Source organism: Oncorhynchus mykiss, chromosome 21 (genome assembly GCF_013265735.2).
Source record: "Oncorhynchus mykiss isolate Arlee chromosome 21, USDA_OmykA_1.1, whole genome shotgun sequence".
Lineage (NCBI taxonomy): Eukaryota > Metazoa > Chordata > Actinopteri > Salmoniformes > Salmonidae > Oncorhynchus > Oncorhynchus mykiss.
In genome coordinates, this window is record NC_048585.1 from 10,818,179 (window position 1) to 10,833,567 (window position 15,389).

Genomic DNA, 15,389 nt, shown 5'->3' on the forward strand with positions numbered 1-15,389 from the left:
TCTCACAATAAACAATAACTGGAGATATGACTAGTATTGGATTTACTGGGATTAGACTTGGAGAGCCATCATCATCGACAACGTGAAGATAGAGAGTTCTGCTTGAATGGTTCATCTACTCCTACAAGAAGAGGACGGTATCAACTGTCTGGCTGACAGCTCAGCTAACAGCCCGTTTAGATCAGGCTGTTTGGACACCATTTCCCAAGGTGAGAGTCTCCAGTCACCGATGTCCACAGGTGGGGGTTGTGCTTACAGCCCAACACCGTGCAGGACATTTGGCATTTGCCAGAAAACACCAAGTTTGGCAAATTCGCCACTGGCGCCCTGTGCTCTTCACAGATGAAAGCAGGTTCACACTGAGCACATGTAACAGATGTGAAAGTCGGTAGACGCTGTGGAGAACGTTCTGCTGCCTGCAACATCCTCCAGCATGACCGGTTTGGCGGTGGATCAGTCATGGTGTGGGGTGGCATTTCTTTGGGGGGCCGCACAGCCCTCCATGTGCTCGCCAGAGGTAACCTGACTGCCATTAGGTACCGAGATGAGATCCTCAGACCCCTTGTGAGACCATTTGCTGGTGCGTTTGGCCCTGGGTTCCTCCTAATGCAAAACAATGCTAGACCTCATGTGGCTGGAGTGTGTCAGCAGTTCCTGCAAGAGGAAGGCATTGATGCTATGGACTGGCCCGCCCGTTCCCCAGACCTGAATCCAATTGAGCACATCTGGGACATCATGTCTCGCTCCATCCACCAACAGTAGTTTGACTTGTTTTAAGGACATTACATCAAAGTTGGATCAGCCTGTAGTGTGGTTTTCCACTTTAATTTTGAGTGACTCCAAATCCAGACCTCCATGGGTTGATACATTTTTGTGTGATTTTGTTGTCAGCACATTCAACTATGTAAAGAAAAAAGTATTTAATAAGAATATTTCATTCATTCAGATCTAGGATGTGTTATTTTAGTGTTCCCTTAATTTTTTTGAGCAGTGTGTGTGTATATATATATATATAATATAATAGCAGCTAGCAGATCCACTCAGACAATGACGAGTCAACCATGTGGTGTGGATGAGGAGGAGTTCATTCAGGTCAGTCAGGGTCATGGGGGGGTGACTTTTGATAGAGAGAGAAAACAACACAGATTTGATGTCAAATGGAGGAGGGGAAAGGAAGGAGAAAGTCGTCTGGTGGTTGATTCCTGACCACATCTGGAGTCTGAGTGAGTGAACACCTCTGTACTGTGAGATGAGGATGAACAGTAACATCTGGAGTCTGAGTGAGTGAACACCTCTGTACTGTGAGATTAGGACGAACAGTAACATCTGGAGTCTGAGTGAGTGAACACCTCTGTACTGTGAGATGAGGACGAACAGTAACATCTGGAGTCTGAGTGAGTGAACACTGCTGTACTGTGAGATGAGGACGAACAGTAACATCTGGAGTCTGAGTGAGTGAACACCACTGTACTGTGAGATGAGGACAAACAGTAACATCTGGAGTCTGAGTGAGTGAACACTGCTGTACTGTGAGATGAGGACAAACAGTAACATCTGGAGTCTGAGTGAGTGAACACTGCTGTACTGTGAGATGAGGACGAACAGTAACATCTGGAGTCTGAGTGAGTGAACACCACTGTACTGTGAGATGAGGACGAACAGTAACATCTGAGTGAGTGAACACTGCTGTACTGTGAGATGAGGACGAACAGTAACATCTGGAGTCTGAGTGAGTGAACACCACTGTACTGTGAGATGAGGACAAACAGTAACATCCACTTCATTCCCAGACTGTGTGGCACAGATACATTCTCTTCCAGAAGGCTGAACATGGTCAGTACTGTGCAAGCCAAAGGTAGTGGGTTTTGGGAATAGCTAGCTATTGTGGCAATACAGCCTGGTCCCAGATCTGTTTGTGGCATCTTGCCAAGAGCACCAACAGATCTAGAAAAAGGCTAATGGCGTTATGCAACCTAGCACAAATTTACGAGCTGCTACCCTCTGGCAGGAAATCACAGCCTTTACAATGGGACAGGAAGTGTATGTGGGGGCAGTTCCCTGATCACATGATCAGAAGAGAGTGGGGGAACCATGATTGAACACACACAGTCTGATGGAACCCTCCCACTCTGACCAGTGTCTGGGGAACTGACCTGTAGAGTGTGTCAGACAGAGGCCTTTTAAAACAGTAGCTAAGTCATTCAGGTTTATCTCAGAGCAGGAAGCACATCAAACACTAAAACAACACAGAGGTGGATACATTATCTACACTTTAACCCCCTTTACCCAATCCCTCCCTCCCTCCCTCCCTCCCTCCCTCCCTCCCTCCCTCCCTCCCTCCCTCCCTCACTCCTCCTCCTCATCCCTCCCTCTCCCCTTCTCCCTCCCTCCCTGCCTCTTCATCCCTCTATCCCCACCCCCCTCCCTTTCCATCTACACCCTCTCTCCGTACCCCATCCCTCCCTCTCTCTCTCACTCCCTCCCTCCCCCCCTCTCTCTCTCCCTCCCTCCCTCCATCCATCCATCTCTCCCTCCCTCCCTCCCTCCCTCTCTCCTTCTCCCTCCCTCCCTCCCTCCCTCCCTCTCCCTTTCTCTCCCTCCCTCCCTCTTCATCCCTCTATCCCCACCCCCCTCCTTTTCCATCTACACCCTCTCTCCGTACCCCATCCCTCCCTCTCTCTCTCACTCCCTCTCTCCCCCCTCTCTCCCTCCCTCCCTCCCCCCTCTCTCTCTCCCTCCATCCCTCCCTCCATCCCCAGCCCTTCTCCCCACCTTCTTCTCTTGCCAGAGCTGCTGCTGCTGGTGGGTTTGGGGGTGCGTGTGGAGACGATCTGGCAGTGCACTGTCCCCAGTAACAGCATCAGCCATATCGCCCCAAACACCTCTGTGGTCGGGATACTGTGGGGCTGGGGAATGGTGAAGAATAACGCTGCAGCAGCCACTGGAGAGAGAGAGAGAGAGAGAGAGAGAGAGAGAGAGAGAGAGAGAGAGCAAGGGTGAGAGAGAGAGAGAAATAGCGAGGGTGAGAGAGAGAGTGAGAGAAAGCGGGAGAGAGAGAGAGAGAGACACAGAGAGAGAGAGAAATAGAGGAGAGAGAGAGGGAGACAGAGAGAGACAGAGAGACAGAGAGAGAGATAGAGAGAGAGACAGAGAGAGAGACAGAGAGACAGAGACAGAGAGAGACAGAGACAGAGAGAGACAGACAGAGAGAGACAGAGAGAGAGAGACACAGAGAGAGATAGAGAGATAGAGAGAGAGAGAGAGAGAGAGAGAGAGACAGAGAGAGAGACATGGGAAGTGTTATACGCTCCATGTATGTGGGATATTCTCCATTTTCTACTGGACTTCCTGTCAATAGTTTATATTGAAACTTTAGCCAGGGTGAGAAGGAGATGGAGAGAAGGAGAGGTGAAAAGGAGGGATGAGAGGGATGGATGAGGGCGTTATAATACAACTGGTCCCCTTGGCTGCTCACTAACAAGCTCATACTACCACACATAGTGAGACAGAGAGGTATTGAGAGGGGGGGGCATTTGTTTTGATGTACTCAAGATCAATATGTAAAAAGGAGGGGTAGGGGAGTGGTCCATCCTGTCAACACGCATGCACGCACGCGCACACACACGAGGGGTCATGAGTTTGGAGAGGCTCAGAAATAGCTATCCTGTAATTTATTCAGAAGGCAGAGGAATAAAGACAGACCTTGTTCTGTTTCTTTATTTGTGTGTGTGTGTGTGTGTGTGTGTGTGTGTGTGTGTGTGTGTGTGTGATCTTACTATCTAACACACAGTGCCAGGTTGAGGGCTGGAATTTCCCCATGACCAACCACAGCCAGAGAAAGGTAAGGTACTCATGTCTACACAAGCAGAGACCAACAACACACTGAACTAATGGTGGAGAAGGAATACGGCTGAGACTTAAGACTTCCACATGTTTGGTTCGACTGGAGCCTAGCTGAACTGGGCTGGAGCCTAACTGAACTGGGCTGGAGCCTAGCTGAACTGGGCTGGAGCCTAGCTGAACTGGACTGGAGACTAGCTGAACTGGGCTGGAGACTAGCTGAACTGGGCTGGAGCCAAGCTGAACTGGGCTGGAGCCTAGCTGAACTGGGCTGGAGCCTAGCTGAACTGGACTGGAGCCTAGCTGAACTGGACTGGAGCCTAGCTGAACTGGGCTGGAGCCTAGCTGAACTGGGCTGGAGCCTAGCTGAACTGGGCGGAGCCTAACTGAACTGGGCTGGAGCCTAGCTGAACTGGGCTGGAGCCTAGCTGAACTGGACTGGAGACTAGCTGAACTGGGCTGGAGACTAGCTGAACTGGGCTGGAGCCAAGCTGAACTGGGCTGGAGCCAAGCTGAACTGGGCTGGAGCCAAGCTGAACTGGAGCCTAGGTGAACTGGGCTGGAGCCTAGGTGAACTGGCCTGGAGCCTAGCTGAACTGGACTGAAGCCTAGCTGAACTGGACTGAAGCCTAGCTGAACTGGACTGGAGCCTAGCTGAACTGGACTGGAGCCTAGCTGAACTGGACTGGAGCCTAGCTGAACTGGAGGCTAGCTGAACTGGGCTGGAGCCTAGATGAACTGGGCTGGAGCCTAGCTAAACTGGGCTGGAGCTCAGCTGAACTGTACTGGAGCCTAGCTGAACTGGACTGGAGCCTAGCGGAACTGGACTGGAGCCTAGCTGAACTGGGCTGGAGCCTAGCTGAACTGGGCTGGAGACTAGCTGAACTGGACTGGAGCCTAGCTGAACTGGACTGGAGCCTAGCTGAACTGGACTGGAGCCTAGCTGAACTGGACTGGAGCCTAGCTGAACTGGACTGGAGCCTAGCTGAACTGGGCTGGAGCCTAGCTGAACTGGGCTGGAGCAGGTAGATGAGGAGGAGGAGGAGGAAGATGACTGAAGGTTAGGGTTAGGTAGGTACCTTGTAGCATGTAGAGGAGGAGGAGGAGAAGGAGGAGGAGGAAGATGACTGGAGGTTAGGGTTAGGTAGGTACCTTGAAGCAGGTAGAGGAGGAGGAGGAGGAGGAAGATGGCTCTGGAGGTGACCTGGATCCACCATCTGAAGAAGAAGGGGAACAACACCACCCTGACGAGACCCTTCCTGGTCAGAGACGTCCAGGGAGACTCAGGCTTGGCCTTGGCAAAAGCAGAACCTGGACACACACACACACACACACACGGACACACAAACAGGAGACAAGACAGGTTATGAAGCATTATAACATATCACTGGATGTATCTTTACCAACAGATCTCTCATAAGAGATAATATATAATAATAATACTTCATTATGACAGACAGGCATCATGTCTCTGTTACAACAACTACCACAGGAAGACCTGGGTGCCCCCTGGATTAAATAACCCTCAGCCAATTCCACTAATGCCCCCATCATGGGACACGGGGCCTTCACCGTGGGGACCTTGTTGACAGTGAGGGGCAGTGCCTTGTCTGACAGGGCAGACAGATCTGAAACACACACCCCACTACATCAACCTCTCTCCATCTACCTCAGCCTGGCATGAAACATTCCCCGCTATCGCTCTCTGTCTGTCTCTCTGTCTGTCTCTCTCTCTCTGTCTGTCTCTCTTTCTCGCTCAGCCTGGGATGTGGGCATGAAATAGCAATGAGGGGAAACTAAACAGAGAGGAGTCTAATGTGATGGACTGAATAATTAAACAGAGAAAGAGAGAGAGAGAGAGAGAGTGAGAGGGAAGGAGAGAGAGTGAGGGGGAAGGAGAGAGAGTGAGGGCGAAGGAGAGAGAGAAGGAGAGAGAGAGAGAGAGAGAGAGAGAGCGAGAGCAGGAGAGAGAGAGAGAGCGAGAGCAGGAGAGAGAGAGAGAGCGAGAGCAGGAGAGAGAGAGAGCGAGAGCAGGAGAGCGAGAGAGAGCGAGAGAGAGCGAGCGAGAGAGAGAGAGTGTGAGAGAGAGAAAGAGAGAGAGAGAGAGTGAGAGAGAGAAAGAGAGAGAGAGAGTGAGTGAGAGAGAGAAAGAGAGAGAGAGTGAGAGTGAGAGAGAGAGTGAGAGAGAGAGAGAGGGGGGGAGAGAGAGAGAGAGACAGAGTGAGAGAGAGAGAGAGTGAGAGAGAGAGAGTGAGAGAGAGAGAGAGTGATGTAACAAAAGAGGAGCCATTTTGATACTAGCTTCACTGGACTTCTACACCTGGCTCGTATCATGTGACCAGTGGAGAAACTCTACGTTGACACTAACGTAGCACCATCCTGCTCAGCTAACAGGTTGGACTGGGACAGACAGCTAACAGGTTGGACTGGGACAGACAGCTAACAGGTTGGACTGGGACAGACAGCTAACAGGTTGGACTGGGACAGACAGCCAACATGGTTGGACTGGGACAGACAGCCAACATGGTTGCACTGGGACAGACAGCCAACATGGTTGCACTGGGACAGACAGCCAACATGGTTGCACTGGGACAGACAGCCAACATGGTTGGACTGGGACAGACAGCCAACAGGTTGGACTGGGACAGACAGCTAACAGGTTGGACTGGGACAGACAGCTAACATGGTTGGACTGGGACAGACAGCTAACATGGTTGGACTGGGACAGACAGCCAACAGGTTGGACTGGGACAGACAGCCAACATGGTTGGACTGGGACAGACAGCCAACATGGTTGGACTGGGACAGACAGTGTCTGAGTGAATGAGACAGCTGGTGTGTCCTCCTTACCTCTCACTAGGTCCACATCAATGAGGTCTGCTTTCACATGGCCTGTCTTCTTCGGCTTGTTCCTCAGGCCCTGGAGAGGAGCAGCACAGTGTTACTTAGACAGACAGACAAACAGAGACAGACAGACAGACAGACAGACAGACAGACAGACAGACAGACAGACAGACAGACAGACAGACAGACAGACAGACAGACAGACAGAGACAGACAGACAGACAGACAGAGACAGACAGAGACAGACAGAGACAGACAGACAGAGACAGACAGAGACAGACAGACAGAGACAGACAGAGACAGACAGACAGACAGACATCCTCTAAGGGCCAGATTGTAAGTTGAGCTATGTGTGGGTAACTCCGTAGCTCATACATGGGAGGTTCTGAGTTATACACACACATCTTAAGTTAGGATGACCTTCGGTGCACTGACAGACACAGTGAGGATCTGAAACCCTACAACCCATCGAGGGCACTAACTATGGAGGTAACCCCATGCATGTTAGGTCCTCACACAGTGGGTGCAGCATACCGTGCCAAACACACCTAACACAGGACAAACTACATGACGCTGAGGCCCTGCAGGATCAAAACACATGAACACACGGTGTCCTACATGTGACCAGTTCACTATCAGTCAGCACCAATGGAGTCAACAGCATGAAGCTGTTGTGTCACTCTGTTCAATTCCAAGTGTGTGACAGACAGACAGACGTCTTATTGACAGTGATGGATACATTCAGCTCTTTACACAAGCCGTTTGCCCTGCTGGAGCCATAGACTGACTGTATATAATTAACAGATGACCCGGGCACGTACAGGCTGTGGTGGATTTAGGTACCGGTGACATGGACATCTTACCGGGGGCGGCACGGGCAGCCCAAACAAAAACATCGGTATGATGACATTTGCGCGATCAGTTTTAAATCGCTCATTTGCACGTTGAGTCAATGATATCATGTCACTGTGTGGGACTGTGGGTAAATTAACCTCGTCAGAGTGGGCATCCTGATTCTAGTTTGTGAGCTAGACAGGCTACTGGGAAGGTCTCCCACTCAGAAGCACGAAATGGGGAGGGGGAAGGTTGACGTAGCCAGAGGTAGGGGGAGGGGGGTAGGTTGACCTCAGGTCTCCTCACTGGAAGCCAGAGGTAGGGGAGCGGGGGTAGGTTGACCTCAGGTCTCCTCACCGGAAGCCAGAGGTAGTGGGGAGGGGGTTAGGTTGACCTCAGGTCTCCTCACTGGAAGCCAGAGGTAGGGGGGAGGGGGGTAGGTTGACCTCAGGTCTCCCCACTGGAAGCCAGAGGTAGGGGGAGGGGTAATGTAGTCTTGACTCTTGGTTGACAGTGTTGGGGGATGGGTAATGTAGTCTTGACTCTTGGTTGACAGTGTTGGGGGATGGGTAATGTAGTCTTGACTCTTGGTTGACAGTGTTGGGAGACGGGTAATGTAGTCTTGACTCTTGGTTGACAGTGTTGGGGGACGGGTAATGTAGTCTTGACTCTTGGTTGACAGTGTTGGGGGACGGGTAATGTAGTCTTGACTCTTGGTTGACAGTGTTGGGGGACGGGTAATGTAGTCTTGACTCTTGGTTGACAGTGTTGGGGGACGGGTAATGTATTGATGCTCGAGTGACAAATCAACACAAATGTGTTTCTATTCGTCTTGGTTACTTCGTTGTGATATTTATGAGTCGGGGAGCCATAGAACCGCCACTGTATACTAGAGTATCTCCTCCCTGGACTCCAGGTTATGGGAGACTGGGTTGTGTTCAATGGGCACCAAACGAGATAAAAAAAAACCTGAAACAGGGAAGGATTACTTGAACTTTACCCGTTAGAAACCCACATTCATTTTCTGTATGCAAATGTCCTAATGAACATGACCAGGTAGTATTTTCATGTTCTGTTGCAAAACGTTTTGCTACGGTGTGCCCTACTAAACACATCCCTGTAGTATAATGCTCTCTATCTATCTTAACACTCTCAAATGCTAATATTTACCCAAAGGTCAAACGATGACCTTCTCTATCTGTATACAGCCATACAGGAATTTATCTTAAAGACCTTATCTTAAAGAGCTGACACGCTCTAGGTGTGTGGGTATGTGTGTCCGTAAATGATTAGACGAGACGAGCAATACCTTCCTCTTCCTCTTTATTACTGCTATAAACTGTTTTATAGACAGACAGGACTGGAACAGGGAAAGAAGGGAGGGGTGTCTGTCTCCAGCTAGGAGTTACACCTTCCTCAACTGAAAGGAGTGGTGTCTGTCTCCAGCTAGGAGTTACACCTTCCTCCACTGAAAGGAGTGGTGTCTGTCTCCAGCTCGGAGTTAAACCTTCCTCAACTGAAAGGAGTGGTGTCTGTCTCCAGCTAGGAGTTACACCTTCCTCAACTGAAAGGAGTGGTGTCTGTCTCCAGCTAGGAGTTACACCTTCCTCAACTGAAAGGAGTGGTGTCTGTCTCCAGCTAGGAGTTACACCTTCCTCAACTGAAAGGAGGGGTGTCTGTCTCCAGCTAGGAGTTACACCTTCCTCCACTGAAAGGAGTGGTGTCTGTCTCCAGCTCGGAGTTAAACCTTCCTCAACTGAAAGGAGTGGTGTCTGTCTCCAGCTAGGAGTTACACCTTCCTCAACTGAAAGGAGTGGTGTCTGTCTCCAGCTAGGAGTTCAACCTTCCTCAACTGAAAGGAGTGGTGTCTGTCTCCAGCTAGGAGTTACACCTTCCTCAACTGAAAGGAGTGGTGTCTGTCTCCAGCTCGGAGTTAAACCTTCCTCAACTGAAAGGAGTGGTGTCTGTCTCCAGCTAGGAGTTACACCTTCCTCGACTGAAAGGAGTGGTGTCTGTCTCCAGCTAGGAGTTACACCTTCCTCCACTGAAAGAAGTGGTGTCTGTCTCCAGCTCGGAGTTAAACCTTCCTCAACTGAAAGGAGTGGTGTCTGTCTCCAGCTAGGAGTTACACCTTCCTCAACTGAAAGGAGGGGTGTCTGTCTCCAGCTAGGAGTTCAACCTTCCTCAACTGAAAGGAGTGGTGTCTGTCTCCAGCTAGGAGTTACACCTTCCTCCACTGAAAGGAGTGGTGTCTGTCTCCAGCTAGGAGTTACACCTTCCTCCACTGAAAGGAGTGGTGTCTGTCTCCAGCTAGGAGTTCAACCTTCCTCAACTGAAAGGAGTGGTGTCTGTCTCCAGCTAGGAGTTCAACCTTCCTCAACTGAAAGGAGGGGTGTCTGTCTCCAGCTAGGAGTTAAACCTTCCTCAACTGAAAGGAGGGGTGTCTGTCTCCAGCTAGGAGTTAAACCTTCCTCAACTGAAAGGAGTGGTGTCTGTCTCCAGCTAGGAGTTACACCTTCCTCAACTGAAAGGAGTGGTGTCTGTCTCTGCTGGTTTAGGGGAGGCGTGGTCTGGTTTAGGGGAGGGGGTGTCTGTCTCCAGCTAGGAGTTAAACCTTCCTCAACTGAAAGGAGTGGTGTCTGTCTCTGCTGGTTTAGGGGAGGCGTGGTCTGGTTTAGGGGAGGGGGTGTCTGTCTCCAGCTAGGAGTTAAACCTTCCTCAACTGAAAGGAGGGGTGTCTGTCTCTGCTGGTTTAGGGGAGGCGTGGTCTGGTTTAGGGGAGGGGGTGTCTGTCTCCAGCTAGGAGTTACACCTTCCTCAACTGAAAGGAGGGGTGTCTGTCTCTGCTGGTTTAGGGGAGGCGTGGTCTGGTTTAGGGGAGGGGGTGTCTGTCTCCAGCTAGGAGTTAAACCTTCCTCAACTGAAAGGAGGGGTGTCTGTCTCTGCTGGTTTAGGGGAGGCGTGGTCTGGTTTAGGGGAGGGGGTGTCTGTCTCCAGCTAGGAGTTAAACCTTCCTCCACTGAAAGGAGTGGTGTCTGTCTCCAGCTAGGAGTTAAACCTTCCTCAACTGAAAGGAGTGGTGTCTGTCTCTGCTGGTTTAGGGGAGGCGTGGTCTGGTTTAGGGGAGGGGGTGTCTGTCTCCAGCTAGGAGTTAAACCTTCCTCAACTGCTTTTCAAATGCAGTACGCTGACTAGTTCTATCTATATTGCTCTGTTTATTAATGTAAATCTCTTTTCTATTCGTCTTTAAAGGATATGCTTTGCTTGTGAGATAAGATAAGAGAAACCTGTCGTAATTCATCATCACTACCACCAGGGGGCATGAACAAGCCTTTAACTGTCATGGTTTATCTCAGTAACAAAAATCTATATTTAGACTTTATTCTAGATAATGTTGTCATAGCTACTTTATTATGGGATGTGTGCGCCCTTGTTAGTTTCTCATGAACACAAAGATGCAGACACAGTAACTGGCCCACGTCTGCCCTGTTGGGCTCTAAAGACGGGCCAGTTGTCGGACCGTTTCCAGGACACTGTTCTGACGGACGGGAAGCACTGTGTGTTTGAGACTTTGGTCCGGCATGGTCTGGTTTAGGGGAGGCGTGGTCTAGTTTAGGGGAGGCGTGGTCTAGTTTAGGGGAGGCGTGGTCTGGTTTAGGGGAGGCATGGTCTGGTTTAGGGGAGGTGTGGTCTAGTTTAGGGGAGGCGTGGTCTGGTTTAGGGGAGGCGTGGTCTGGTTTAGGGGAGGTGTTTGGCTGGAGTAGGGGAGGTGTGGTCTGGTTTAGGGGAGGCGTGGTCTGGTTTAGGGGAGGCGTGGTCTGGTTTAGGGGAGGTGATTGGCTGGAGTAGGGGAGGTGTTTGGCTGGAGTAGGGGAGGCATGGTCTGGTTTAGGGGAGGCGTGGTCTGGTTTAGGGGAGGTGTTTGGCTGGAGTAGGGGAGGTGTGGTCTGGTTTACGGGAGGTGTGGTTTAGTTTAGGGGAGGTGTTTGGCTGGAGTAGGGGAGGTGTTTGGCTGGAGTAGGGGAGGTGTTTGGCTGGTTTAGGGGAGGTGTTTGGCTGGTTTAGGGGAGGTGTTTGGCTGGAGTAGGGGAGGTGTGGTCTGGTTTAGGGGAGGTGTGGTTTAGTTTAGGGGAGGTGTTTGGCTGGAGTAGGGGAGGTGTTTGGCTGGAGTAGGGGAGGTGTTTGGCTGGTTTGGGGGAGGTGTTTGGCTGGTTTAGGGGAGGTGTTTGGCTGGTTTAGGGGAGGTGTTTGGCTGGTTTAGGGGAACTGTTGGTTTAGGGGAGGTGTTTGGCTGGAGTAGGGGAGGCGTTTGGCGGGTTTAGGGGAGGTGTTTGGCTGGAGTAGGGGAGGCGTTTGGCTGGAGTAGGGGAGGTGTGGTCTGGTTTAGGGGAGGCGTGGTCTGGTTTAGGGGAGGTGTGGTCTGGTTTAGGGGAGGTGTTTGGCTGGAGTAGGGGAGGCGTTTGGCGGGTTTAGGGGAGGTGTTTGGCGGGTTTAGGGGAGGTGTTTGGCTGGAGTAGGGGAGGCGTTTGGCTGGAGTAGGGGAGGTGTGGTCTGGTTTAGGGGAGGCGTGGTCTGGTTTAGGGGAGGTGTGGTCTGGTTTAGGGGAGGTGTTTGGCTGGAGTAGGGGAGGTGTTTGGCTGGAGTAGGGGAGGTGTTTGGCGGGTTTAGGGGAGGTGTTTGGCTGGAGTAGGGGAGGCGTTTGGCTGGTTTAGGGGAGGTGTTTGGCGGGTTTAGGGGAGGTGTTTGGCTGGAGTAGGGGAGGCGTTTGGCTGGTTTAGGGGAGGTGTTTGGCTGGTTTAGGGGAGGTGTTTGGCGGGTTTAGGGGAGGTGTTTGGCTGGAGTAGGGGAGGCGTTTGGCTGGTTTAGGGGAGGTGTTTGGCTGGAGTAGGGGAGGCGTTTGGCTGGTTTAGGGGAGGTGTTTGGCTGGAGTAGGGGAGGTGTTTGGCTGGTTTAGGGGAGGTGTTTGGCTAGAGTAGGCCGTCATTGTAAAATAAGAATTAGCTCTTAACGGATTTGCCTAGTTAAATAAAGGTTAAATAATTTTTTTTAAACATTCTGGCTGTGAGCTCAACCCTCTATATGAGCGGACGGGGTTGAATGGGGTGACGAAGGACAATGTTTTGCTCTCTTTCTAGAAGGAGTGAGGGATGAAAGAGGGGTCTAGAGGGGAAAGGTCATGGACTGTAGCAGCCAGGTGAAACAGCTCCCGTTTCAGTACTCTTGACTATGATGGATCACTTGGAGGGTTTCTCTCCTCTCTGTGCAGGTCACAGACCAGACAGGAAACAATGACATCATGTTCTATGTGACTATGATGTTTTTAGGATTTGACTTCCATCTGCAGCTCTTTGGGTGAGTGAAATAACACCAGTGTTTCCCCTATACTAATTTAGCAGTAGTGGGCCGTCGCTTCTAAATCGCGGAAAGATATGATTAGAAAAATAATAACATGTTTGTTTAAAGTGTGTAGAAAAGATAAACGGGCTATATATGTTTTAATAAAGTTCATATTTGAGAATTAACAATCACCATAATAAAACCTAGACAGTCATGGAGAATCTACCATTTAAAATACTGTCATGGCATGGGACCCTCATTGATTTAGTTACTGTGTTTGAGTCACTCAGATAGCATACCATGTGTACAATTGCAATAAATTAGCTTTAAAACTGAAGTTGTTCTTTCAGCCCCATGCCAAAATGTGTGGAATTGCAGGAAATTAGCTTTAAAACAGCACATCTTGTCTCCGCGGCCAAGAGGACGGCCTCTACAATTTTCAGTCAGAAGCTGCGCCATTGGCCACACCCACTGGCCCACTCCAATGCTAATTTGCCACAACTGCAAACCAGTCAGCCAGTCAGCTAGTCAACCAGTCAGCTAGTCAGCTAGTCAGCAAGTCAGCTAGTCAGCTAGTCAACCAGTCAGCTAGTCAACCAGTCAGCTAGTCAACCAGTCAGCTAGTCAACCAGTCAGTCAGCCAGCTAGTCAACCAGTCAGCTAGTCAACCAGTCAGTCAGCCAGCTAGTCAGTCAGCCAGTCAATCAGAGGTTAAGAAGCAGGCCAGGAACAAACATAGAAACAAACCAACTCAACAAATCACAATCTAGTCAGACTTGAATCTGACTTCCTGTGCTGCAGTACTCACCAGTCTAATAAACTGCACATGTAGGAGGGGGCGACAGACAAAGAAAGACAAACGGCACCAGCAAGAGGGGAGAAAGTCAACTGAAAACATGACGGCACTGATGGCACAGTCAGAAACTGACAGAGAGAGAGACAGAGAGAGAGAGAGAGAGAGAGAGAGAGAGAGAGAGAGAGAGACAGAAACAGAGAGACAGACAGAGAAAGAGAGCGAGACAGACAGACAGAGAAAGAGAGGAGACAGACAGACAGAGAAAGAGAGGAGACAGACAGACAGAGAAAGAGAGGAGACAGACAGACAGACAGAGACAGACAGAGACAGACAAAGACAGACAGAGACAGACAGACAGAGACAGACAGACAGACAGACAGAATAGAGACAGAGAGAGAGAGAGAGAGAGACAAAGAGAGAGAGAGAGAGACAGACAGACAGAGAGAGAAAGAGAAATAGAGAGAGACAGACAGAGACAGACAGACAGACAAAGAGAGACAGACAGACAGACAAAGAGAGACAGACAGACAGGACAGACAGACAGACAGAGACAGACAGACAGGACAGACAAAGAGAGACAGACAGACAGGACAGACAGACAGACAGACAGAGACAGACAGACAGAGACAGACAGGCAGGACAGACAAAGAGAGACAGACAGACAGGACAGACAGACAGAGACAGGACAGACAAAGAGAGACAGACAGACAGGACAGACAGAGAGAGACAGACAGAAGACACTCATACAATGATCCAGAAAAGGGTAGAGAAAGATAAAAGGAGACAAAATAAGTATGTAGAAGATGACAAAGTGTTCTGATTGGACCTAAATCCAAACGGTTACCTTGATTTCTCTTTGTTCAACAGACTTCTCCCATATCTGTTGGTCATAAGCACCAATCTGCCAGAGACAAAGAACAAAACATTCATTAGTACATTTCCCTGACAATATATTCAACAATACATTAGGATAAATATATATGAATCCCAGGACTCCCTGGAAAACAGTTGCAAATTGTTACTGAAGGAACTGTTGAAACATTGATTCAACCCAGAAGCTTCTGAAACCAGTTTAGGTTGTGGTTCAGCTGCAGTTCATCCAACTTCCTCTGTCATCATATCAGTCATGTCACAACCACTGAGCCAACCATCCTACAACCATGTTGCTGTCAGTTGACCCAGCCAACATCCATGTTGCTGTCAGTTGACCCAACCATGAACCACAACACTGTCAGGTGACCCAACCATGAACCACAACACTGTCAGGTGACCCAACCATGAACCACAACACTGTCAGGTGACCCAACCATGAACCACAACACTGTCAGGTTCAGCCATCCTTAGAGATCACAGAGGTTGATGCTAGCCTGGGAAACAGTGTGTGTCCATCATGTGGGAGGCCGTGCAAGGTGAACGAGCTCAGCTCTGAGACGGTGTGTGTGTTTGCTGGGTCTAATCTCCTGTGTTCATTATGTATGATCTGAGGCCTGGGTAGTGGTGCATTCACTTTACATTGGACTGTATTGACTGGATGGGCAACTAGGCTTCAGAACCCCCTCCACTGCCCCTAACCCACTCTTCAACCCTGCTAATGATTGTGCTGTGTGTGTGTGTTTCATATGAAAACTTGCGTATCAAATCCCTATTCACTCCACTGTCCTTCATAAAAGGACTATCATACACAATGAAACCTTGTAGCAGAAACCTGTGGACCAGACAGGATAGATGACAATCACAC

At 50.1% G+C, this 15,389-nt stretch overlaps 1 protein-coding gene across 14 annotated transcripts in view; it reads right to left on the reverse strand.

The window, feature by feature from the left end:
- Window positions 1-15,389, reverse strand: part of LOC110499727 (putative homeodomain transcription factor 2) — a 100,799-nt gene that overhangs the window by 21,622 nt on the left and 63,788 nt on the right. For 11 of the 14 annotated variants that reach the window (XR_005038525.1, XM_036956851.1, XM_036956850.1 and 8 more), the window contains 5 exons: window positions 14,496-14,552; window positions 13,664-13,675; window positions 6,691-6,760; window positions 4,993-5,151; window positions 2,773-2,941 (listed from right to left, as the gene is read on the reverse strand). Coding sequence is in view for 13 of the 14 variants with exons in the window: in XM_036956851.1 (XP_036812746.1) it covers window positions 2,773-2,941; window positions 4,993-5,151; window positions 6,691-6,760; window positions 13,664-13,675; window positions 14,496-14,552 (467 nt within the window). In the remaining variant the exon portion in view is untranslated. The remainder of the gene's footprint in view (window positions 1-2,772; window positions 2,942-4,992; window positions 5,152-6,690; window positions 6,761-13,663; window positions 13,676-14,495; window positions 14,553-15,389) is intronic. The other 3 variants (XM_036956852.1, XM_036956843.1, XM_036956844.1) reach the window with 1 other exon arrangement.